This window comes from Sciurus carolinensis, chromosome 4, assembly GCF_902686445.1.
Source record: "Sciurus carolinensis chromosome 4, mSciCar1.2, whole genome shotgun sequence".
In the NCBI taxonomy this organism is placed as follows: domain Eukaryota; kingdom Metazoa; phylum Chordata; class Mammalia; order Rodentia; family Sciuridae; genus Sciurus; species Sciurus carolinensis.
The window spans coordinates 117786127-117811987 of record NC_062216.1 but is presented as its reverse complement, the minus strand read 5'-3'; the positions used below and the strand labels follow the sequence as shown (position 1 = coordinate 117811987).

At 41.0% G+C, this 25861-nt stretch overlaps 1 protein-coding gene across 2 annotated transcripts; it reads right to left on the bottom strand.

Moving 5' to 3' along the window:
• Window positions 1-913: 913 nt before the first annotated feature.
• Os9 (OS9 endoplasmic reticulum lectin) lies at window positions 914-23581 on the bottom strand. Of its 2 annotated transcripts, XM_047548531.1 has the most exons (15): window positions 23395-23581; window positions 22726-22902; window positions 21842-21905; window positions 21284-21360; window positions 20973-21071; window positions 5772-5982; window positions 5581-5682; window positions 5271-5371; window positions 5018-5072; window positions 4232-4320; window positions 3737-4012; window positions 3289-3478; window positions 2222-2386; window positions 1941-2053; window positions 914-1649 (listed from the first exon to the last, which is right to left on the bottom strand). In XM_047548531.1, exons 1-15 carry the CDS (start codon window positions 23554-23556, stop codon window positions 1524-1526), a joined length of 2007 nt encoding a protein of 668 aa, XP_047404487.1. In that variant the 5' UTR covers window positions 23557-23581; the 3' UTR covers window positions 914-1523. The 2 variants fall into 2 exon arrangements, with proteins under 2 accessions (XP_047404487.1, XP_047404488.1); XM_047548532.1 differs by lacking the exon at window positions 2222-2386.
• Between the last annotated feature and the right edge of the window lie 2280 nt (window positions 23582-25861).

Below are 25861 nucleotides of genomic sequence, written 5' to 3'. Positions count from 1 at the left end.
TTGAAGGCATTCTGTGCCTTCTGTCCCTTTCCTTATCTTGCAAGCCAGTGGAGACTTCAGTAGGATGGCTGTATACCTCTGAGCTGTGGAGCCAGAGGAGAGCCTCTGCCCATCACTGCCCTTAGAGTCCTCTGCCCTGGGAGAAGGAGGGAGGGATGTGGGAAGATCCACACCTGCACTTGGAAGTAAGGAAGAGATGGAGACACCAGGACCACCTACCCTTGGCACACTAAAAAGCTGGCATGCATGGGCATCAGCCTTCTCTGGAAACAGTCAAAGGTGAAGATCTTTTTGGTCTCAACAACAACAAAAAAAATGCCATGGGAATGGCTTATAGGCAGAGCACTAAGTTCAAATCATCACTCTTCTATCTCCTTGAACAAGTCATTTCCATTCCCCCCCCCCCCACCTGGGGAATGGAGACTAGCCATTAGTGTAGTGGAGTGGCTGGCAAATGGAATCTAGAACATGCTTGCAGGGAGAGTTCAGCAGAAGGAAGATGTCCAGGCCTGGGGTTGGGGAGAACTCCATGATGTTCATATGGTTCAGGATGTAAAGGGGGAGAGGATAAGGAAGGAGTTGTGCTAAAGAGGAGAGGGAACTGGGCTGGAGGTATAGCTTAGTAGTAAAACACTTGCCTAGCATGTGCAAGGCTCTGGATTGGAGGTCCAGCAAGGCAAAGTTTAAAAAATAAAAAATAAAGGGAAGAAACAGACAGACAGATGAGTATATAAAGAAAGAACAGTATTGCAGGTCTTTCAATCTTTGCCAGGTGGCTTTGTCCAGCTGCCCTGGTCGTGTGTGTGTATATGCCAGCCCCACTGATACTACCTAGGATGTGTGCCCTCTGGTCTGAAAAGAACAGCAAGCCTCCTTCACTTACCCCTCCCATCCCCCAAAAAGGCTGATGGACTGATGGTCCAGTTCTTTATTTAGAAACCTGATTGTTGAAGAACAAGGTGGGTGGTTCCACACCCCACCCTCTTTGCTGGGATTGTGTCCGAGGTGATGTGCAATGGTCTCCCATTTCCTCAGCGACAGAGGTGAAGGCTCCTGGACTCAGAAGCACAGATTGTAGACGACAGTGGGAACAGGGAAAGGGGAAAGGAAATCCCAATTCAATCCAAGAGATGGGGGGAAAAGAAACTCCACACAGCAACAGGGTAGGGGTGGGCAGCTACTTTCTTACAGCCTGCTAAACTGCCCTCCTATTTCAAAAGATCTCACTAGGTAGGAGGAGGGAAAAAAACAAGTTGGAAAATGATAGCAAGGAAAGCTGAGGAGGTAAGGTATGTGGGGGAGCCTGGGAGAGCAAAATCCCAGGCCTGGTGAGGTGTGAGGCAGCTGGGTAGCTCCAGCAGCACTCACCCCACGCCCTCCACACCCCAGAGCTGGGGGCTCAGACATCCACAGCTCAGCTCCTCTTCACCGTTTTGCCTTCAGGGCCCCAGGGGTGGGGAGATGAGGAGACAGGGCCACTCAGGAAGACTCTGCACTCTTTGGAGGGTCATGTGGTGGTAGTTTCAGAAGTCAAACTCGTCAAGGTCCCCTGTGCCTTCTCCACCTTGAGAGCTCCACACACGGCGATAGTTGCTCTCCAGCTCTTTCTGCCGCTGGCGCTCTTTATGGGCTTCTTCAGCTCCCTGCACCTGGCGAGAGGGTAGGGGTGAGCAGGAGATACTGTCTGCGAACCAAGGGAAGTGCTGGGTGCTTCAGGATCCAGAAAGGTCCTAAGACTGGCAGTGATGGAGGCAGGGACTGGGAACAGACTCCTAAGGGACTATTCCTGAATGGCAGGCAGCTCATAAGCAGCCAGAACATTAGCTCAGCATGAGGCAAGATTGGGACATTCCAGTGTGACTCTAAACCATACTCTCAGCAGCACAATGTGCTAGGAGAGGGAAGGCTGGAGTTGGGGACTTTGGGGTAGAATGCCTCACCAAGATATTGAAGAAAATCTCCTTGAGGTTTTTTGTGTCCTCATCAGTTAGCCAACGTGCATCCTCCTCAGTCCCTTCAGCCCCAGGGCGGACAATTTTGATCTCAATTTTCCCTGTAGAGGAGCAGTATGGGTAGTGAGGAGGGAAGGCTGGGAGCCTAAGGGCAGGTCTCCTGCCCTTAGGTTCCCAGCTGAGGTTTCCAGTCCACCTTGACCCAGCCCCTCCACTTCAGTGGCAAGCCCTTCCAACAGCTCTTAATCAGCCCGCCCTCCAGGGCCCACCTTCAGCTGTGAGTCCCTCCCTCTCCAGCAGTTCTTTCACCAGCCCCTCGATTTGTTTCAGCTGTGGGTTTTCCCGTTTCATCTCGAGGACAGTCAGATCCTGATTGGGGCCTCCGTGACGGAGCTTGGTGACCCGGACCCGGACTCTGTGCTCAGGATCCTCCTCTTAGAGGGGGAGACACACAGGGAGACACAAAGCAGAGCCGTGACTCCAGGGTTAGGGGCTACGGTGGTCACCTCTTCCTAAGCCATGAATTGGTTTTTGTGGCTATTATATCTCAACATGTAAGTGAGCCAGGGCTCAAAAAAAAAAAGTGTCCCCCAACCCCCACCCTGGTCATCACTGCAGCCTTCTTTCTTCCCAACCCAGCCAGTAATTCTGCCCATCATCTATAGGAAAATGTCTTGTGTTTTCTGAAAGCAAATATCAGGCTACCTGCACCAACAAAGAAGTTTCATATTAAGGAGCAGGTTGGAAAAATGTAGTTTGGTTCTCCACATTCTGGGACTTTAAAGACCTTTCAATGTTTACAGAGTGGGGAAGGTCTGAAACTAGAATGTTCCACTTGAAATGTTTGATCTCCACACCTACAGAACCTGTGGAATGGACACAAGGGGATACGAGAAGGAAAAACTTAAAAGTGTGTACAGCCTGGTGGCTTGTGTGCCATTGGACTTGCCTATTCATACCCTGACAGCTGGGGCCTCTTCTAGTGTAATCCTAAAGTTAACAGGCTTCACAGATTGTGGTTTTTAGCATTTAGGCTCATAGCCATGCAGGTAATATCTATGTGCCAGCCAGAGTGGTAGGCTCTGGATGCACAGGATGCACTAGAAATCAAGACAGACATGCTTAAAGGTTGCTTTCCAAAAGCATGACTAGGAGGTAACCATGCAAAGGGAGGATGGTGGTAGGAAGAAGGCAATAGTGCAAACAGGGTTCCAGAAAGTAGGAAGACAATGTGCACCCTCAGAAGGGAAAGAACATGGTGTCCCTTCAGGAACAGCACCAGCTGAGGGATAGAGATAGCCAACCCAGCTGCTCCTTCTTGTCTGACAGCTCTCACCTGTAGGGTGGGGTGATGGTGGAGGCTTTTTTGGGACAACTCTCCTTTTCTTGTACTTCTTCACCAGTTCTGGACTCTGTTTTTCCTCCAGCTTTTTGATGAGTTTGTTGAGTGTGGATGTCAGAGCCAGCATTGCCCGATCTCGTTCTGACTCCTTCTTCAGCCCTTCTGGGTCCAGCTCCTTTTCTGTCTGAAATGCCCAAGAGAGGGCAGAGAGTTAAGGGTCTGGGGAGTTGAGGACAGTGAGTCTCCCTTCTGCAGGAGATTCTAATAACTGGGTCTCATCCCTTTCTCTAGTATCTCTTCCCTATCACCCCCTTTTAATTAAGTAAACAACCATCATGTTGAAGTTCCCTGTCCCATGCCCTGAGCTGCACTCGGTGTCGTGCTATCCTGCCCCACAGGAGCTGGCAATTGTGAAAGCCTCAGGAATAAGAGCTGGACTTGCCTCCTGGATGATATTCTCCAGCTCCCGCTCCATGCCAGCCTTCACCTCTGAACGGAGCCGCTCTCGGTCTGATGGGAGCAGTATCCCCTCCAGTTCCTTCTCAAATTCTCCTAGTAGCTGCCTTTCATCCTCATCCTCATCTTCATCTTCATCATTATCCTCCTCTTCTGCCTCACCCTGATGTTCTGTGTCACCCTTTCCTTTCACTTCAGGTTCCCGTTGAGGGGCTTCCAAAGCATCATCCACAGGCTGCTCTTGGCCTGCATTTGGTTTCCCCTGAGTGGGGAGAAGGAAATAAGACAGTTTTGGGGTTTCAGTAGCAAATCATAGGGGAGACAGACAGTGGTGGGTGTGGTTGTGGGGGACTCAGGAAGAGGGAAGTACAGCAGTCAGCTCTGTTAGGCCCAATTCAGGTCCAGATTGCAGGAAGGGGATGTCTTCAAATGTTCCTGACCAAAAGGTAGGGTCCACCTCTTCATTAAGCAGGTGCCATACCTTTTTTGTTCCACCTTTCAGCTCCTCTATCAATCGAATCAAGTCTGCAGGACTCCGAATAACTTTGACCTGTACGTTGTTCTGAAAATCTGAGATGAGAGAATATGTATGGACCTGTTGTGTTTTAAATTCTCTTTTGATTCCTAAGGAGAGTCAATGACAGACTAAAAAGAGAGGGGCATAGTGTCTGCCTCTGAGTGCTACCTGTCTGATAATTAAGATGGCGCAACACACCCTACAGGGAGTACTGACCTAAGATGGGCTCAGCAGGGAGATGGATACTAACAAGTTCCTAAGTCCCCAGCTCTTCCACAAATTTCTGAGGTCCTTTTGTGAAAACTCTGGCTTTTAGGACTATAGAAGAGTTTCTGGGGCTTAAGGGCTCTTCTTCCCTGGACCTTTCTCTCTCTCCTTTCCACAAATATTAACCATTATCTGTTCAGTTCTAGGCATTCTATTATGAATTACAGATCCAGGTCAAAGTCAATGAGTGGTGGAGCCTCTGAGCTTTGCTATCTCCTTCAAACAATATTGCTGTCCACAACAAGTACTAACTCAGGTACAGGTGAATTCCCTGGGGCTGGAAGTAGTTCAGTGATAGAACACCAGCTTAGCATGTTTGAGGGCTTGGGTTTTAATCCCAACAGCACCCCCGCACCCCCAATTCTTTTTTCCTGCTGGCCTGCCTGTCCAACCTCCCTCCAGGGGTTTAGCTGTATCTTCCACTCCCCACCCTTAGTCCTGTCAATCCTACATTACACTCAAGCATAAGCTGGGTTGACTCACCATCAGGAGGGCCTGGAGCTGGATCCACTGCAGCCTCAAGGTTCAGGTCTTGCTCCTGTTGATGAGAAAGATCTGATTCAATCACAAAAGCTAGTTTTGCCTAGCATGTTCTTCAGGCAATGGTTCTGAGGCTATCCTTACATCCCTGGACAGATGTAGGTCACCTCATTATGATCTCCTCTCAAGGGACCCTCCCCATCCCAAAGCCTAGGTTCAGGCTCATAAAAGAAGTAGTTGGGAAGCTGGCTCTCACCTCTGCCTGCACCTCTTCCCCTCCTGGGGCTGAGTCCTCTGATTCATGAAGCATCTTCCAAAAATCAGATTCCTTACTGTCATCCTTGGTTGGGCTTGTACCTGGGGTACAGAGAACAGGAGGAAATCTGAAAGGAGGGGAAAAAGGAAGGGAGAAAATAGGATGGGGTATGTTCCCTCCTCAATTGCCAAGGGGTTAGAACCCATGATAATCTTTTAACCCAGCCCCATCAGTCAATACAGGTCAGTAAGGTTACAGGAAAGGAAGAAGTAGAGGTCAGTTTCATGGAACAGGTAAAATCAGGTCTTACCTGCTTTATTTGAGGGCACCACCTCAGACTTGGACTCACTCCACATTTGGGAGTCCAAGTCTTGCAGCTCCTCTGTATTTTTATCTTCATATTGCTTTGAGTCTACCAAAACACAACATGCAATGGATAGGGACACATTCTTATCTTCTGCCTGACCCTCCCTACATCTCTTTCCTCTTCCAATCACTCACCAGCTTGTCTCTGAAGGTAGGCCATATACTCCTCAGGTTGCAGGGAGGGATGACAGAGAATGGCCTGTGGAGCAGCACTGGGTGGAGGACGGAGGAGAGGGTGGGGGCAGAGCCGAGGAGTCCGAATGGTTAGCACGTAAGAGCAGGACAAGGGCTCATCCACACGATCGATGTAGTCCCCAGAGATACTTGCACCCTCATCACAGAGGAACTACCAGGACAGAAGGGAAAATATATTGTAATTACTGCCAATAAATGGCTTGTCCTTGGAGTAGCTATCTTTTATTAAATGCTTCTTATGTGTCAGGCACTGTGCATACATTGTGTATGTGGCACTTTACATAGATTAACTCATTTAATTGTCACAAAAACCCAGTGAGGCAGGTATTAGTATCAACTTTGTAGCTTAAGAAGCAGATTTGATGTGGGGAAGAAACTTGTTCAGATTGGCTGGTAAATGGTAAAATGGGAATTGAATTCAGGCAGCTTAACTATAGATAACCAACCAATTTTTGTTTTGCTTTCTTTACATAAACATATAGAGAAGGGCAGGCACGTGCACACACGTGCGGGTGCATGCACACACACACACACACACAAAAGGAATTGAACCCAGGGTGCTTTATCACTAAGTTACATCCCCACCCCGAGACCCCCTTCCCCTGCCTTTTTTTTTTTTTTTTTGAGACAGGGATTTGCTAAGTTGCTGAGGCTGACCTCAGACTTGCGATCCTCCTGCCACAGCCTCCTGTGTCACTGGGATTACAGTTATGCCGCACTGTGCCTGCCCTGCTCTTTTCCTTTTTATATTATTTAATTTTTTTTTTATTTTTACAGACTGCATTTTGATTCATTGTACACAAATGGGGTACAATTTTTCATTTCTAAAGTTGTACACAATGTAGATTCACACCATTCATGTAATCATACATGTACACAGGGTAATACTGTCTGTCTCATTCTTTCTTTACTTTTAATAGTTACTTAAAAAAATTACAATGGCCATGCCAGGGTGGGTGTGGTGGCACATGCTATAATCCCAGTGGCTGGGGAGGCTGAGGCAAGGGAATGGAAAGTTTGAGGACCATCTAGGCAATTTAGTGAGACACTGTTTCAAAATTAAAAAGTAAAAATGCTGGGAATGTAAGTTAGTAGTAGATTACCCTTAGCTTCAATCCCCAGAACACCACCCCCCACCCCCGTGCAAAAAATTGTAAAATTGCTGTCCTAATTCTGCAATGGCAGCATAAGGGGCTATTCAGTCCTGCTTCCTAGTGAAACTTCAAAACTGATAAAAATGTAAAACACAAAACAAAACATCTCAAGTCCTTGGAGATTTCCCTAAGGACATACAACAAATGATGAAATGTTTTAAAAAATCTACTGAATCTTTAACAGTAGGAGTTTGTGGCACTTAAGCCATGATCTATTCCTTCCCTACCTCACAGCTCGGTCTAATAGAAGCTCCACTCCAAGTGAGTATGGTCAGAAGAATGACACCTCCTATTTCTTCCACATCCAGTAATGGATGTGGTATTTCACCAGGAGGCATAGGCTGCCAATATTTCTCAAATCCTCACCAGATTCAAGTTGCAGCGACTAAATTCCTGGCAAAAGTGGTCCAGAGATCAAGGGTTTCCTTCCTCCACCAAGCTCCACTCTTAGAGCAGAGGTTTTATCTCAAGTGCAAGAGGATAAGAAGCCGAGGACCCTGATTACATTCACTTGAGCTCACTCATAGGGTGAAGGTTTCATAAAAGAAGATGCAAACTGAAAGGAACACAGGCTCTCATACCTGCCCAGTTCCTTTCTCATAAAGCAGGAATGTCACTCCAAGAGAAGCAAACTACTGACCCTGACACCAGCTCCATAGCATGGTCTCAGATTTTGCCCAGGGAGAGAAGCAGATCACAAGAACAGGGAGCTCTAAATCTGTCCAAAGGACTGAACTTTAAGTGAAAAAGAATAGGAAAATTCAAGGTTGCCAAGATAATTCAATGGGATTAATCTTTTGAACAAATGGTGCTGGATCAACTGCATATCTGCATGTAAAAGAAGGAAGGTGGGCCCCTATATAATACTACATGCAGGGGCTGGGGCTGGGGCTCAGTGGTAAAGCATTTGCCTAGCATATATGAGGTAATGGGCTCTATTCTCAGCATCACATAAAAATAAATAAATGAAATAAAGGCCCACTGACAACTAAAAAAAAATATTTTAAAAAAGAAACCTCTTTTCTTAAAAAAATTCTACATGCAAAAATTAAATGGATGGAAGATGTAAAATTTAAAACTCTAAGATGAAAACATAAGTGTAAGTCTTCATGACTTTAGATGACACTAAGGTTGAAAAGAGACAATGTCAAAAGCACAAGAAACAAAAGAAATAAGTAGATAAACTGGAATTCATCAAAATCTAAAGATTTAGAGGCTGGGGTTGTGGCTCAGTTGTAGAGCCCTTGCCTGGCATGTGTAAGGCACTGGGTTCAATTCTTGGCACCACATATAAATAAATAAATAAAATAAAGGTCTACCAAAAACTAAAAAAATTTTTAAATTTTTAAATAAAAAATGTTAAAAATTAAATTTTAATTTTTAATTAACATTTTAAATTAAAATTAATTTTTAATTTAAAAAATTTTTTAAATCTAAAATTTTGTGGTACAGAGGGTACCATGTGAATTTAGACAAGGTATGGTGGTACACACATATAATCCCAGGGGCTCGGTAGACTGAGGCAGGAGAATCTCGAGTTCAAAGCCAGCCTCAACAAAAGCAAGGTGCTAAGCAAGTCAGTGAGACACTGTCTCTAAATAAAAACAAAATAGGTCTGGGGATGTGGCTCAATGGGGGTCCAGTGCCCCTGAGTTCAATTCCTGGTAACTCCCCGCCCCAAAAAAGGATATGAGTTTATAACCCACAGAATGGGAGAAAATATCTGAAAATCACCTATCTGATAAAGAACTTGAATCAAGATATAAAGAATGCTTACACCTCAATAACAAAGAGACAAATACTCAAATTAAAAAATAGCCAAATTATCTGATTAGACCAAACAGTAACTCATTGAAAGCTGTTAAAATATATTAATATCACATAAGAGACTTTCAAAAATTACTAAAGGAGGTACTTTATAATGTTAAAAGTTTCAACTTTGGAAGAAGTTAATTTTAAAATTGTATGTAATTCTTTATCTTGTTCTTGTCTGTCTCTCTCAATTTACAGTAGGTATTTTTTTCTGTTTTGTTTACTGAAATATTCCTAGCAACTAGAACAGTGCCTGTCAGAGAGAAGCACTTCATAAATACTTGTTGAATAAATAGCCCAAAGACACAAAGAACAATTGGCAGTGTAAGAAGGAATAACTGAACGACTAATAAGGAATAATGCACAAATCCATAATTATATCAGAAGACCAATAAAGATACAAAAGATTTGAGCAGTGCAATTACCAATTAACAATTATGATCTATTAAAATGCACAGCCTACACAGTAGCCAACATTAGAGTACATATTCTTTTCAAGCACAAGAAACATTCACAGAAATTGATGTATATTACACTGTACTACAAATCACAACAAATTTAAAAGGACTCAAGTTAAATGGTACAACTTATCTGATCACAATGTAATTTAGAAAGAAAGCAATAAAATATAATTAGAATAAACCCAACTATTCAGAGAAGAAACTTATACAAAATTCACAGTTCAAAGAAAGCAGGGGTGGGGATGTATGTAGCTCAATAGCAGAGTGCTTACAAGCCTAGTATGCACCAGTCCTGGATGTGATCCCCAGCACCACAGAGGAAATAACAAAAGTAAAAATAATACATCAACTTTTAGAATTTAAAAATTACTGTTCATCAAAGCTAGGGAACCAAAAAGAGAAAGAAAAAGAAAGATATCTAAAATCTGATCAAGACCCCAGATCTACCAATTTACAGAAAACAACAGGAAGACTGAAAAATATGTTAAAAGAAATTCTGAGGATACAACCAGCAAAACCAGACTATGGAAAATTACTGTATTTCACCATGTAATTGTCACCAATTTTTATTTTGAAAAAAAAAAAAAAAAAGGAATGCAACCATAATTATATGGTGCTTTTTGTGAGAAAAAAAAAAAAAAAAAACCTTTTTCTCCTCCTGAAAACTCTTTCTTCAGCTCTGTTTTTATGATCTTTAAGTGAATACAATCACTTTCTACTTCAAGCCACAGAATAGTCTTTATATTTAAAATCAGAAAGAAATGCTTTGCACATTAATGTATTGCTGGCAGATGAACTGGAGAGTTTAGCCATTGTGGGAAGATGCGAGTCTCACCATGTCATGCAACTTATGCATGGCAGCTTTGCCTGCCCACCTGCTCCCTTTGCACCTATCTCCACTTGAGCCTACAGCTCTTCATTAGGTTGGGTGACAATACTGTTGGTATTCCAGTGCTCTAAACCACCTAAGATAGCTTTCGCAAATGCACTTAGACTGTGCATCCACTAAGAAGACAAATGCACATCCATATGCCACTGGTGAATACATTGCTGCTCTGTTTACCTTTTAAGTGGCTGTCAAACAAACACACCATGCCATGGTTATGCAATTAAGGGTTATAAAACAATTTTTTGGACTGAAAAAACAGTGCTACGATTATGTGGTAAAATACGGTATAGGGCAAAATTTCTTCAACAAACTGTGAGGAAATAAGAAAAGATGGAGGTGCTATCAAGATATAAAAGGAGACTTAAAAGTCATAAGCACCCAATATATTAAATGGACCTTATCTCAGTTGTGAGTCAAAGAAGCCTACCAACCTATATGAGATAATTAAAGAAACTTAGAAATATCACATATTTGATGATTGTAAGAAATTATTAATTTAAAAAATCTTTTCTTTGTATTTTTAGTTTTTTAGTATGATATGGCATGTACTTAAGTTTTCAAGAGTTCTTAAGTAGCTGAGACATAGGTACATGCCATCATTCCTGGTTTTATTTTCTATATTTTTTTTCTTTAATTCTTCTTCTTTTTCTTCTTTGTGGTACTAGAGATAAAACCACAGGGCCATGCACATGCTAGGCAAGTGCTTTACCACTGAGCTACATCCCCAGCATTTCTATAGTGGTTTAGAAACACAAGCTTTAAATATACATAACCTACATCCAGAAATAATACTTAGGATATTTACACATGCACAGATATGCCATATAATGTTTTTTGTTTTTGTTTTTGTTTTTTTTTTTGGTGCCAGGAATTGAACCCAAAGGCACTTAACCACTGAGCCACATCCCAGCCCTTTTTATTTTTTGATTAATATTATTTAAAAAAAATTTTTTGTTGTCCATGGACACAATACCTTTATTTTTATGTGGTGCTGAGGATAGAACCCAGTGCCTCCCACGTGTGAGGCAAACACTCTACCACTGAGCTATAACACCAGACCCCCCCCCAGCCCTTTTTAATATTTTATTTATAGACAGGGTCTTGCTGAGTTGCTTAAGGTCTCACTAAGTTGCTAAGGCTGGCTTTGAACTTGCAATCCTCCCGCCTCAGCCTTCCAAGTCATAGGAATTATAGGCATGTGCCATTGTGCACGGCCAAACATTTAGTTTATACAATAATCTTTGTGATAACAAAAGATTGGAGGAAAAACTATTTCAATTAGTACAGTAACAGTGACAGGACAATGTAACATGTAATGGAATATTATGCAGTTGTTAAAACAAATAAGAAAGCATTAGATGTATTGCTCTTGAAAGAGCTCTAAGAATTATCATCAAGGGAAATAAAAACAAGGAAAAGAATAGTGTATTTATTATATTTGTGTGTAAAGAGAGGGAAAGGAAATCAGAATCTTTATTAATAACCACTTAGAAGCAGCCAAAAAGAGGCTAGAAGATGACATGAAGAACTAAGAGCAGGGGTTCCCATGTGGCAAAGGCAGGCTGGGAAATAAGCAGATGAGAGGTAAGTCTGGGCAGGATACTTTTCACTCTATGTATCTTTTTTATACTTTCTGGGTTTTATATTATGGGAAAATAATATCTACTTAATAATTAGATGAGGAATTTGAAATAGCCACAAAAACTTGTCAAGAGATACATAGGTAGTACTTGGAGAAAATTTTATAAGAGAGTTATTAGAAAAGAAAAGCTAAAATTGAATAAGCTAGACATTTCAAAAAGTTAAAAAACAGCAAAAATAAAGTAAAAGGAAAGAATATAAAGATTAGAGTGGGGGCTGAAGGTGTAGCTTGGTGACAGAATGCTTGCCTAACCTGTACAAGGCCCTGGGTTCAATCCCCAGCACCACAAAGGAAAATAAAAGAAGGATCAGAGTAGAAATTCATAAAATAGAAAGGAAATACAACAGAGAAGTTCAACAGAGCCAAAAGTTGTTTTGTTTTTTGCTCTTGGGGGGTGAGGGGTGGGTACCAGTGAACGAACCTAAGGATGCTCAACCTCTGAGCCACATCTCCACCCCTTTTTGTTTTTTATTTTGAGACAGAGTTGGAACTCGTGATCCTCCTGCCTCAGCCTCCTGGTCACTGGGATTACAGGCATGTGACATCCACCACACCCAGCTGAAAAGCTGGTTCTTTGAAGAGACTAATATAACTGACTAAACTTCAGAGGTTAACCAATAACAAATGAGCAAGGCAAAAATTATCCATGAGGAATGAAAAGAGGAACCTAATAATAGATGCTATAGAGGTTAAAAGATAATAGATGGATATTACAAAAGTTTTATGTTAATAAATATGAAAAATCAGATGAAAAAGACAAAAGTCCTAAAAAATTTAACTTATTAAAACTGGCCTAAGAAGAAATAGGAAACTTTGAATGTTTCTAAAACTACTAAAGAAAACGAATCAGGCACTTCAGGAAGCTGAGGTAGGAGGATTCCAAGTTCAAGGCCACCTCAGCAACTTAGCGAGACCCTCAGTATTTTAGTGACTCTTTCTCAAAAGAAAAAAGAAAAAAATGTTAGGGATGTAGCTCAGTGGTAAAGTGCCCCTCAATTCACAAAGAAAGCACAGGCGATGACTTTACAGGTGAATTGTAGCAAATATTCCAAGAATAAAAAGTTATAATCTTACAGTCTTCAGAGCATAGAAAAAGTGCAAATGTTTTTAAATTTACTTTTTAAGGCTACCATGACAATGCTTACCAAACATTTGGTGTTTTATTTATTTATTTATTTATTTTTTGGTTTTGTTTTTTTTGGTGCTGGGGATTGAACCCAGGGCCCTGTGCTTGCAAGGCAAGCACTCTACCAACTGAGCTATATCTCCAGTCCCTTACCAAACATTTGAAGAAGAGTATTAAGAAGGAAAATTATAGGTCAATATCGCTCATGTGCTTATATATAAAAGTTTGTGTTTTGTTTTGTTTTGTTTTGTTTTGTGTTTGTTTTGGTACTGAAGATTAAACCCAGGGGCACTCAACCACTGAGTCACATCTCCAGCTCTTTTATTTTATTTTACTTTATTTAGCGACATGGTCTCACTGAATTGTTTTGAACTTGTGATCCTCCTGCCTCAACCTCCTGAGCTGCTAGGATTGGTACAGGCATGTGACACCATGCCCGGCATAAAAATCCTTTTAAAAATTAGCAAATTGAAGGGCTTGGGTTGTGGCTTAGTGGTAGAGTGCTTGTCTAGCACGATGTGTGAGGCACTGGCTTCAATCCTCAGCACCACATTAAAAAAAAAAAAAAGAATAAATAAAATAAAGGTATTGTGTCCGTCTACAACTTAAAAAAAAAAAAAAAAAGCAACTAAGCTGGCACAGTAATCCCAGAGACTCAGGAGGCTGAGGCAAGAGAATTCCAAGTTCAAAGCTGACCTCAGCAAATTAGTGAAGACCTGTCTCAAAAACAAAAAGGTCTGGGGATATGTCTCAGTGGTTGAGCACCCCTGGGTTCAATCCCCAATACCAAAATTTTTTAAAAATTAGCAGATTGAATCCTGGGAAATAGGAAAAGAATAATCAAGGATACTATATATGACCAAGTTGGGTCCATCTCAAGAATGAACATTATAAAACCTATAAATCATTTAACTTCAAATTAAAATAGGCTCAAAACGTGGAGGAAAAATTAACAAAACTGCCAAATCCACCATTATAGTGCAAATATCATCATACCCCTTCCAATAATGTTTGACCAATTCAACAAAAAATTAGTAGAAAATTTGAACAATATGATAGCATCATTTGTTTGTTTTGAGACAGGGTTTTGCCATATTTCCCAGTCTGGTCTCAAACTTCGAGGCTCAAGAGATTCTCTGCTTCAGTCTCCCAAGTAATTGGGACCACAGGTCACTGCACCCAGCACTGATTAGAATCTTGAACTGAATTAGAAAAAACACATGCTTTCAAGCAAGAACACAACATTTTAAAAAATTCATCACAAAAAAAGTTTCAACAATCATCAAAGAATCATTGACAAAATGGCATAACATTATAAAATCAATAGCAATCTTATAAAAATAACAAAAACAAAACATATTTGTTTAGAAATATAATAAGCATAATTCTAAATAAATTCTGATCAAGGTCAAGATGAAAATGGAAGTATCACATGTCAAAATTTGAGAGCTGCAACCAAGAGAGTACTTAGAGTGAAATGCATAGCTATAAATGTATAATTAAGAAAGACTAAAACTAGAGAGTTGAGCATCCTGCTCAAGAAGTTACAGGAATAGGGGCTGAGAGTATAGCTCCGTGGTGGTGGGATGCGTGCTTAGCATTTGCCCAGCCCTGAGTTCAATTCCCAGTGCTTGAGCTTTGCAAGTGCGCGTGCACGCACGCACACACACACACACACACACACACACACACACAGTTACAAGACTAGTTGCAACTCATAATACAGACAAAAGAATGATCTCTATGATGCATAAAGAGTCTATAAATTGAGAAGGAAAAGATCAATAAACCATTAGGAAAATAAGCAAAGAACATCGATGGTTGAAAGAAAGGAATAAAGGGGAGAGAGACAAATAGCTCTTAAACATGAGTAAGATCACATCTTTTCATAAGAGAAATGCATATTAAAACCACACTAAGAAATAATCATCTTATATCTAACTGATGATTGGCCAAAATCCAAAAATTTAAAAATATACTAGGTTGGCATGGTTATACAGAAATTGGCATTCTCATACATTGCTAGAAGGACAGTAATTACCTAAGCAGGGAAATTTGGCAGGATATATCAAAATTACACAAGTCTACTTCCAGGAATTTAAACTACATATATTCTGTAAGTAAAGGATTATTCGCTGAAGCACTTTTGTGTTAATAAAAGATTTAAAACAACTTAAATGTCCATCAAAAGGGAACTAAAGATAAATGAAGGTACAGATGTATAACAGAATAGCAACAACTGAATAAAAGAACAAGGAAGGTTTTTATATATTGATCTAGAAAGAGCTCAAGAAATGCTTGTAAGTACACCTTAAAAAATCTCTAAGAATAGAAAAGGAAACTAGCAATGGGAGCTGGGGAAGTAGCTCAGTGGGACAGCATAAATTCAGCATGCATGAGGCCCTGGGTTCAATCCCTCGAAATACACACACACAAACCTACAATGGTAATCCTTCTTATGAGGATGAGAATAGGCTGATGGAGTCAAGGGATGTTGAGATTTTTCTCTGTATACTTTTAAAGTATTTTTACATTTGAGCTATGTGAATGTCATACCTATTTTAAAAATTAAATATGAAATTTTTAATTGTTAAAAAATTTAAAAAGCTAGAAAGAGAACAAAATACACAGAAAAAGGAAGGAAATAAATATAAAATAGTGAAGACATTAATATAGTAATAAAGAGACAACAGAAAGGATAAACAAAATCAAAACTGGTTCTTGGACTAATAGAAAGTTACAAAGAGTAACAAAAGGAAAAAAGGTAAAGTCGACATTAGGAATGAAAAAGTGGAAATAGCTGTAAGAACAAATTTTTAAAAAATAAAATTACTATAATTTTATGCTAATACCTTTGAAAATTTAGGCAAATAATGACTTTTGAAATTATAAAAAGCTTCATGATATAGCAAACCTAAAAAGCCTTCATCATTAAATAAATAAGTAGTAAAAATTATATACAATATAATAGTTCTGTTGTATACTGTGGGGATGGGGCAACCTTAAAAGAGTTCTATAAGACTCTGAAGGAATACATTAATCTCTGCCTTAGCAAACTATTCTCGAGAATTGAAAAGGAGAAAGTTCCTCAAGGTATTTTATGAAGTTAATATAACCCGATACTAAAACAAATAGGATAATATAAGAAGAGAAAATTACAGACGAAATTTACTTATGAAAATATCCATAAAAGCCAATTACAATATTAGGACACTGAATATAATGTCTATTAAAAATATTTCATGACACCAAACTAAAAAGCTTCTGCAAAGGAAAAAGAGTCTCTCCAGAATGGGAGAAAATATTCTAAAACTATACATTTGACAGGGGGTTAATATCCAGAATATATAAGGAACTCAGACAACACCAAATTTTTAAAAAAGCAAATAATATGATTAAAAATAGGCAACAGACCTAAATAGACTTCTCAAAGAAAGACACTCAGGGCCAACAAGTGTATGAACAAATGATCAGCATCACTAATTAACTGGGAAATGCAAATCACAATGAGGTATCACTTCTCTCCAAATAAAAGTTATTATCAAGTTGGGCATACTGGCATGTGCACATGTGAGCCTGGATGACTTAGCAAGACCCAGTCTCAAAATTTAAAAAACAAAACCAAAAAAACAGGTTAGGGATGTAGCTCAGCTATAGAGCACTTGAGTAGCATTTGCAAGGCTCTGGGTTCAATACCCAGTACCAAAAAACAAAACAAACAAAAAAACCCCAATAAGGTACCTATAGGTTTGAAACATTTATGTACATATACAAGACACAAATAAACAAAAGCTATAAGATATCTAGGACTAATCTTGCATAAGATGTACGAGAGATTTGTTTTTATTAAAATAATCCCTTGCCTTTACTCTATGTACAAACAGAGAAACAACATGTATCCCATTTGTTTACAATAAAAATAAAAAATAAATAAAAAATAAAAAAAATTAAAAAAAAAATAATCCCTACCATCACCCCCATATTAATATACTCCTCTGTGATATGTACTTAACCTGTTAGAGTGTTTATCCTGTTTGTTGTATTGTTTACTTAACATCTATCTCCTGAGGGCAGGACCAAGTCTCTCAGTCATCCTTTTATCTCCAGAAATTCAACCATCTTTTCATTCTTTTTTTTGTGGGACAGGGGGACAGGATACCAGGGATTAAACCCTGGGGTAGTCAACTAGTAGCCACACACCTAGTCCTTTTTATTTTTCATTTTGAGACAGGGTCTCACTAAATTGTTTAGGCCTAAATGGCTGAGGCTGGCCTTGAACTTGTAGATCCTCCTGCCTCAGCCTCCTGAGTCACTGGGATTATAGGCAAGCACCACCACAGCCAGCTCATAAGCAGTTTTCAATCCTCCTCTTCCTTGAAAGTTCAGAGCCGTCAATACCATGTATCTTTCTGAGGTATGTCCTATCTGGGTCCCATGTCACCATAGTGTCCTCTTCTTGGAGAAGCTCTTTTATGCCAATGCTTTCTATGATGGATTCCTTAAAAATTCTGTCCCACTTTCCTTTTCCATTTTCTTGAAGGATTTCATGGATATCCATAGCTAACATCACAATTGAGATGATGATGACTCCCAGTTTCTGGCCTCTCTCTTAAGCTCCAGATCCTGAAGATTCAGTTTTCTCAGAAACCTCTACTTGGATGACTGACGGTCACTAGAAGTATCACATTCAAAACCAAAGTCACCTTGTTCCTTTTACCAAACATACTCCTCACTACAGCTATCTCAGTAAGAGGAATCTATCCAGGAATCATTCTTGACTCCTCCCTTTTTTCTTTTTTTTGGGTGGTGGAGTACTAGGAATTGAATTCAGGGGTACTAAACCACTGAGCCACATCCCCAGATGTATTTTGTATTTTTATTTAGAAACAGGGTCTCACTGAGTTGCTTAGTATCTCACTTTTACGAGGCTGGCTTTGAACTTGAGATCCTCCTGCCTCAGCCTCCTGAGCTGCTGGGATTATAGGCATGCACCACCATGCCCAGCTTGGCTCTTCCCTCTAATGCTATTGATCTCCTCTCTCCCCAACAAATCTCTCTCTAGAAATTCACTTCTTCATTCCCAAACTACCTTTATTTCTCACCTGGATTACTATAGTGTCTATAACTAACCTATCAATCATTTGCTAATACTCCATCTAGAGTGAGTCTTCAAAACCAAAACTGAATATGTCATCATTAGGTTTACAATACTTTATTGGCTCTCCACTGTCTCGTGGATATCCAAATTTCAGCTACAGAGCCCCCATGATCTATGACCTGTCCCCTAACGAGTGTCCAGACTCATTTTCTACATCTCCTTCCTGTGATTATCCCTTCTGTGGACTCCTGGGACAGGCCACTGGCTCCTGCCCCCTAGGCCTTTTGCACTTACTGTACCTTTCACCTGGAAATCTTCTTACCCTCTTTTGCCCCATTACATCTGCTGGGTTAACTTCTCATTCTTCAGTTATCAGTTCAAAAGTCATTTCCCCACAAAGACTTCCCTTTACCCTAGACTCAGTTCTTCTATTGTATGCTCCCTCGATGTGCATTTCACTGGTCACAATGTTTATCCTGCTTAATTGAGATGGAAGCCATGGGTATAGATGAAATCCTTCAAAGAAACAGTATGTGGTAAGGAAAGGGGGACAAAACTTTGAGGAAGCCATTATAGAAAGCATAGGCAGAAGGGAGCTTCACCAAAAAGACAATACTACAATGATATGGGGTCCAAAAGGACATATCTCAAGGACACACAGGACCATGATATTGATCTTTCTCCTAAAGACAGGACTAGGGCTCTCAGTGAACAGGGTATGTGTTCAATAGATACAAGAAGATATGGTATTTGGCCTCAGTTACCAGCCTACCAAAAATATAAACACTGAAAGAACTCATTAGAATGCAATGAAGTTAAGTGATATGACAGTCATGTACATGTGTGGATGCTGGCAAGTATATAGATGTGGATGTCTATATGGGAAGCAACTAAGGAACATGGCTTTCTGGGTTAGTCAAGAAAGGTGACATATGAACTAACTTACCACTTATTCCATTCAATCAATGGAAAAGTGGACACTACTTGGTGTGCGGCACCACTGCAGACACTGAGGATATAGCAGAAAATAAGAAACTGTCCCTTCCTTCCTGGACCTTATTTTAGTAGGGCTATGCAGAGACAGATATTAAACAATTTCAGGTAATGATACGTGCCTTGAAACATTATCATTGTAAAACACTGTAGCTGCTTACCAGGATAGGAGTTTAAGTGTGTGTGTGTCTATCAGATCCCCCTGTACAGACGTCATTTAATTATATCCTGAACGAGGGGTTGGAGCTAGCCTTTGGAAGATTTGTGGGATGACTGTTCCAGGCAGAGAGAATAATGAGACACATTGGTTCAAAGGACAGAAATAAGGCCAGTGTGGCAGAAACACAATGAGTATTTTTATCTCCAGCCTATATCTTATCCCTGAATTCCAGAGCTGCAGGGCTAACTGCCAACTGAAAATCACTACTGGGATGTCTAACAGGCATCTTGACCTTCATACGTCCAAAGCTTAACCTAATTTTCTTTCCTCAACCTGCTCCTTCACACTTCAATAAGAGAGAATTCTATCATTTCACTTGCTCAGGTTAAAAACCTGGGAAATCATCCTTAACTCTGTCCCACAGTCAACCCATCAACAAATTTTATTGGCTCTACCTTCAAAATACATCTAGAATCTGTTTCCCATCATTTCCACCACTGCTACTACCCCAGTCAATGCTAAAGCAGTTGGATATTATCCTTTGTACAAAGTGGAATCACTGAAGGTTTGTAGGACTGAGTAGAGAACAGACAAGTGCTTCTAGCAATATGTGAAGAGTTAAGAGCCAAGTGATAAATTTTTGCAAATATTACACGATGGATGATATCACATTGATAGGGGAGAAAATTTATACCACAGATACTGGCAAAAGCTGCAAATCAGGGCTTCTCCCCAACTCGAGGATCTGGGTGTTCAACACTTGCCAGTTCATAATTGCCTGTTCAAATCTGTATTACAGAAAATGATTGGTGACACGAGGCTCTCTACAGGTGTGAATGTTTGTGACTATATTATAATCACCTGAACTTTTTCCACCATATAGCTGCTTGACGGCCCGACCTGCCTGCCTCCACTCAGTTAAGGACCACCAGAGTAGAACTGCTTGTTACGAGGTTACTGATAGTGATACAGGTGAGAAATGAAGACACCAATCATAAGAGAAGAGAATTTTAAGAAATACCTAGTCAATACCATGAAAGGGCTTTGTTATCCACTCTGAGAGAACCAGATTCCTTTCTTTCATCTTACTTCTTAGTTTGTAATTACAGACACCAGCACATAATTGCTTGTGCAAAGCAAAAGACTGACTGTTTTGTTAGCCATCTGTCTTCCCCTCTAGACAGTACATTCCATGAGGGCAGGGGTCTTGCCACTGAATCCTCATAGCTGAGACCAATGCCTCAATGCCCAGGTACACAATAAAACTTCTGTGAAGAGTTGTTAAATGAAATTCAGGCCAATGAAGCCAAGCAAGATGGTGCAGGCCTGTAATCCCAGTGATTCCAGTAATTCTGGTAGGCTGAGGCAGAAAGATCGCAAATTTAAGGCCAGTCTCAGTAACTTAGTGAGACCCTGCCTTAAAAATTAAAAATAAAAAGGACTAGGGATATAGCTCAGTGACAAAGTGCCCCTAGATTCAATCCCTGGTACAAAAAAAAAAAAAAAAAAAGCAGAGGACAATGAAAGAGGAAGTGTCAGGACTGACATTCAGATTTACAGTTGATGTGACAAAAAGAAGGAATGTGGTTGAGGGTACATTAAGAAGAGGAGAGGATCTGGAAAATGTTGACTTGAAGTACCTCTGAATAGACAGACAATGGCCTCTAGCTAGCAAGAAAATGAGTCTTAAACTTTGGTTTCAATCTCTAAGAGAGACCTTCTCAACTCAAGATGTAACAACACCTCCCTCCCTTAGAATGTGGATTGTCAAAGAGGGAGAATCAATTTCCCTCTCTCAAGACTCACCCGAACCTCAGCCTCCCTGGGCCTTCCATTGAGGTCACACTTGGACCCATTACCATAGGTCTGGCTGTGGTAGCGTTTCAGTCGATGCTGCTTGGAGGCCTGGAGAAGACATCAGGCAGGAGGGAGGGGACATGAGAAAGTCAGCAAGGTGGAAAATGGCACTGTGCCCCCACAGGGACTTTGAGAATCCAGGCCCCAGGGAACTTTGTCCTGATGGCCACTAAGCCCCAAGATATACATCCTCCCCTTCTTGTCCCAGTTCTCAGTCTGCAGCCAGACCCATTTCTCTCCCAACCCCACACTCCTGCCACCTTGGCTGTCTCATCATCCCAGTCGAAGGCCGATTGGTAATAGCCGAGATAGAGGACATCACCTTTGATCTCTGAATCTGCAAGAGAAACCACAATGAAGTGTGTCATTTTATTTCTTTTTCTCTTTCTTTCTCTCTCTCTCTCTCTCTCTCTCTCTCTCTCTCTCTCTCTCGTACTGGGGATCAAACTCAGGGCCTCATGCAAGCCAGGCAAATACTCTACCACTGAGCCACATCCCCAGGCCCACGCCATTTTCTCTTAAGAGGATTAGAAAAAACACAGTCAGCCTCAAAATAACTTGGTGAGTGGTCAACAGAATAGGAAACAGTATTCTGAGAACCCAGATGAACACAGGCCTCAACTGTATGAGTTTTTCAAAGCATAGAAATTAAAAGTACTGTTAAATATCAGCATATGTTTAAGGATCTTATCCTTAGTAAATCTTTGATAAAAATGAATGGAAAAAAAAAAAAGACTAGAAGAGAAGGGAACTGGGGAGGCAGGTCACTTTCCACATTAGGGTGCTGAGGACTTAGGGAAAATATAGGAGTGAGTCACCTTCCATGTGATACTGCTGGATGTGGCGTCCATAACAGAATTCATACGTCCACCAGTCCTTGGTCTGACAATTAAAAAATGAACAATCAGGGAGACAGAGTGCAGATGCCTTCTTGGAACCAGAGTCTCCTGGCTGATCTACTTCTCATCTCCCTCTACTTCCCATACTCATTTTCTAGACTCTCAGTGAGCCAGGAAAGCTGTTTTCTTTCCATGGTTGGAGACATACCTCTAAAATCTATTTTCTACCTATAGTCTTTCCATTTCCATTCTTCTGTTTTAAATATTTTTTTAAAAAAATATTTACCCCTCCTCATAAAATAAGAAATTATGGTATCCTTGAAGCATTCAGACCAGGGAAACAGAAAAAGCCCCCAAATCAAGTATTACTTGAACTTCTACCACATTTCTTGCACTATTTTAGCTACTGGGGACACAGCTTTGACAAGATAAATTCTCTGATCTCATTAGTGCTAGTTTTCAGACCAACAATAAACAAACTGATGCACCTAATAAGATGATTTTGGATAATGAAGAGTGATATGATGAAAATAAAGTAGGACACTGGGGCACAGGGTAATAGGACTGGTGGTAACTTTACCACTGGGTTCTCTAATGAAGGGCCTGCCCCTCCTATACACACTGACACTCTTTAGGCACCTCAATCTTGGTTTAACCTATATTGAGATATTTTATCCTAACTCCTATATTTGGCAAAGTGTCATCAGTGATTATGGAATCTTTGCTTCTTTCTTGTCTGTATTACTATGTCTAGTCTGACAAAAGCCTCTTAACTCCTACAGGTCCCTTAGAGCCGGCTACACTGTTCTCGGATGGGCTGTTAATTCCCAAGCCCTCATTCCATTCATCTCAATTTCTTTCACCTTCAGCAGGCAGGGAGCATCTCTCATTGGGTTCAACAACTCAGGGATCCCAGGCCCTTGGTAGGCAGGTGCCTCCTCCTCCCTTTCACGCTGGAAGTGAATAGCTCCAGCTGGCAGGCGACACTCATAGCGTTGTTTGTACTTAGAAGAAACAATCACCACGTCCGAAGCTTGGCTCTGGGAAAGAAGGGAGGGTCGCGGGGCAGGGAGGCAAAGAGAGGCTGGGATCAGAGAGAACAACGAGATCCCTCTTCAGACCCTGGGGAAGAGCCCAGTCGAAGACAAATCCTCCATTTGTACTGGTGTGGGTGTGGGGTGTGTGTGTGTGTGTGTGTGTGTGTGTGTGTGTGTGTGTGTGTGTGTTGTGTGTGTGTGTGCGTGTTTTGGAGGCGGAAGGGGGTACTCCCACTTATCCACCTGGGCGGAGTCTCAGTGTTTTCTTGAGGAACTGGAACCTGAGGCCCACAGAGGGAAGCCCCACCCCTCCCAGTGTTGGGTCCCCGGGGGAATGGGTCTGCTTGAGATCCCCAAGTGCCACCGTAAAAGCCCTACCTACGTTTCCTGACTCCTTTAGTCTCCTACTCCATACTCCACAGTTGCCATTCCTCCTCTACCTTTCCCCCTCTTCCACTTCTGCTCAGGACCCTCGCCCCTTCTACGTCTCCTCACCTGCCCTCCCATGACAGGCAACGGCAGGATCTCTATTCCATATCGCATTTCACTCAGTTCTTCCAGGTTCAGGCTCCCAACACCGCTGGTCAGACTTGCTGGTAATAGGAGACCCAGAAACAGCAGCCCCAACAGACTGGACAGCAGCATTTCCGCCGCCATCTTTCGTTCCCGTTCTTATCCCAGTCACTCCTTCCGCCCTAAACCTGGCAGCAGCTTCACCACGCCCATTGGCGTTGCAAGCTCTCATTGGCTGTATGTTCTGTCCCTCTTATGAACCCTATTCCCATTTGTAAACGTGGCCTCAAACCCTTGCGGGGAGGTGGATCGCGACGATTAGCAAAATCAATTGCTGCGCGTGATTGGTCAGAGAGATCAACCAATCATCAACGAGGTTAAACCCCCACCCTCTCAATCGGTTTCAGAGAGGCGTGGTCTATGCTCTGGGTTCTTTTAAGCAATTTTTCTCTGGCCTCGCCCAGCTGTCATGCGCATTTCTTCTTAGTTTTTCAGACTTTTCTTGCAATGTATTCCTCCCCCGCCGGGCGGAGTATTGAGGCGGATGGCGGGGGATGTGGAACACCCCTGAAAATTAGTTAATCTTTTGCAAGTCAATTACTATACAAAGCATACCATTTTTCATATATACATATTACTTTAGGGCAATCAGATAATTTGTGTCAACACCTTTCTACACTATCCTGCAGTTGTCCTCCAATAAAATTATCTTAAAGAAATAATGGAGCTTCCAGGTAGAGAGGGTGTGGGGGTTAGGGCCTGGATAGTGTGGGCGAATGCACCTATTATTATCCAGGCCACAAGGTAGAAACCTGCAAGAATGAGGAGGAAAAGGAGTAACAGCAGCAACATTTTGGAAACTGTAAAGCAAACAGGAGTGGTAACTGGTTTAGCAAACCCGAGAAAATGGATTCCTAAAAAACGATTTAAAAGAGTATGAATATAACTTTGGAAAACCTTCTCTGGGGAATCTCACCAGCCCAAGAGAAAAATTCCAAAGATACTCTTATGAGGATTTTCTTAATGAAATAGACAATGAATCCTACCATTAAGCCCTTGGCTTTTATGCCACAGACCTCACATAGACTTTCCGATCAGTTTTTTTGTATGTTTGTTTGTTTGTTTGTTTGGTACTGGGGTGCTTCACCACTGAGCCATATCCTCAGCCCTATTTTGTATTTTATGTTGAGACAGGGTATCGTTGAGTTGCTTAGTGCCTCACTTTTGCTGAGGCTGGCTTTGAATTCGAGATCCTCCTGCCTCAGCCTCACGAGTCCCTGGGATTACAGGCATGCATCAATACGCACAGCTCCAATCAGCTCCAATAATTTATAAATTTAATCTCCCTTACCTGAAATGCTCAGGATCTTCAAAAATATTTCAGATGATGGGGTTTTTTTTTCAGATTCTGGAATATTTTCAAATCCATAATGAGATATCTAGGGAATGGGATACAAGTCTAAAAATGAAATTCTTTGTTTCATATACAATATATAAAATTACCTTAAACACATAGCCTGAAGGTAATTTTCTTTTCTTTTTTTATGTATATGTATATTCAGGTGGACACAATACCTTAATTTTTAAATTTTTATGTGGTGCTGAGGATAGAACCCAGAGCCTTATGCATGCTAGGCGAGTGCTCTACCACTGAACCACAACCCTAGCCCACTGAAGGCAATTTTCTACAAATATTTTTACTGCATCTACATTTTGATTGCAACCTGTCATATGAAGTCAGGTGTGGAATTTTCCATTGTGACATTATCTTGGCACTCAAAAAGGTTTGGATTTTGGAACATTTCAGATTTTGGATTTTGAGATTAGTCATGTTCAAACTGTAATGTCATCATTTTACAATTCTAATGGAATAAATGATCTAGGCAGCAGTTTTCAATAATGCCAAAAACATTAGGTAAGAGACTTAAGGGTGAATCAAGCTGACACTATGTGGATACACTGATAAAACTTAACATTGTGAAAGGAGAAAACCAGTGCTTCTTGATGTAATACATTAGAAAGTATAGTGGATATTGTGATGCATTCTTGTAATCCCAGCAACTAGGGAGGCCAAAATGAGAAGATCATGAGTTCAAGGCCAACCTGGGCAATATGGCAGGACCCCATTTCAAAATGAAACAAAACAAAAAACAGTAGGAAGTACATACCATTATCTATGAAGGACTCTTGTCAAAAAACCAAGACTAATATAACCACCAGTTTACAGGAAATATGAGAAACAGGAGATTGTGTTAAATGACACCACAGAATGTAATAAGGAGTAGGATCAGTGTCCCAGTTTCTTCAATAAATATATTGCAAAGAAACAAAAAAGGGAGGAGAATTATTATGCATTAAAAGAGAATAAACTAATACAACATATAGGTTTGTTTTGACCCTAAGTCACACTATTTATAAAGAGACTTTGAAGAATCTGGGTGTAGGTCAA

Coding starts and splice junctions, on each gene's coding strand:
- Os9 (XM_047548531.1), bottom strand. CDS start 23,556: ATGGCGGCGGAAATGCTGCTGTCCAGTCTGTTGGGGCTGCTGTTTCTG. Junction 22,903..23,394: donor TGCCTGTCATGGGAGGGCAG/GTGAGGAGACGT, acceptor CTTCTTTCCCAG/AGCCAAGCTTCGGACGTGGT. Junction 5,073..5,270: donor GGGAAGAGGTGCAGGCAGAG/GTGAGAGCCAGC, acceptor TCTCATCAACAG/GAGCAAGACCTGAACCTTGA.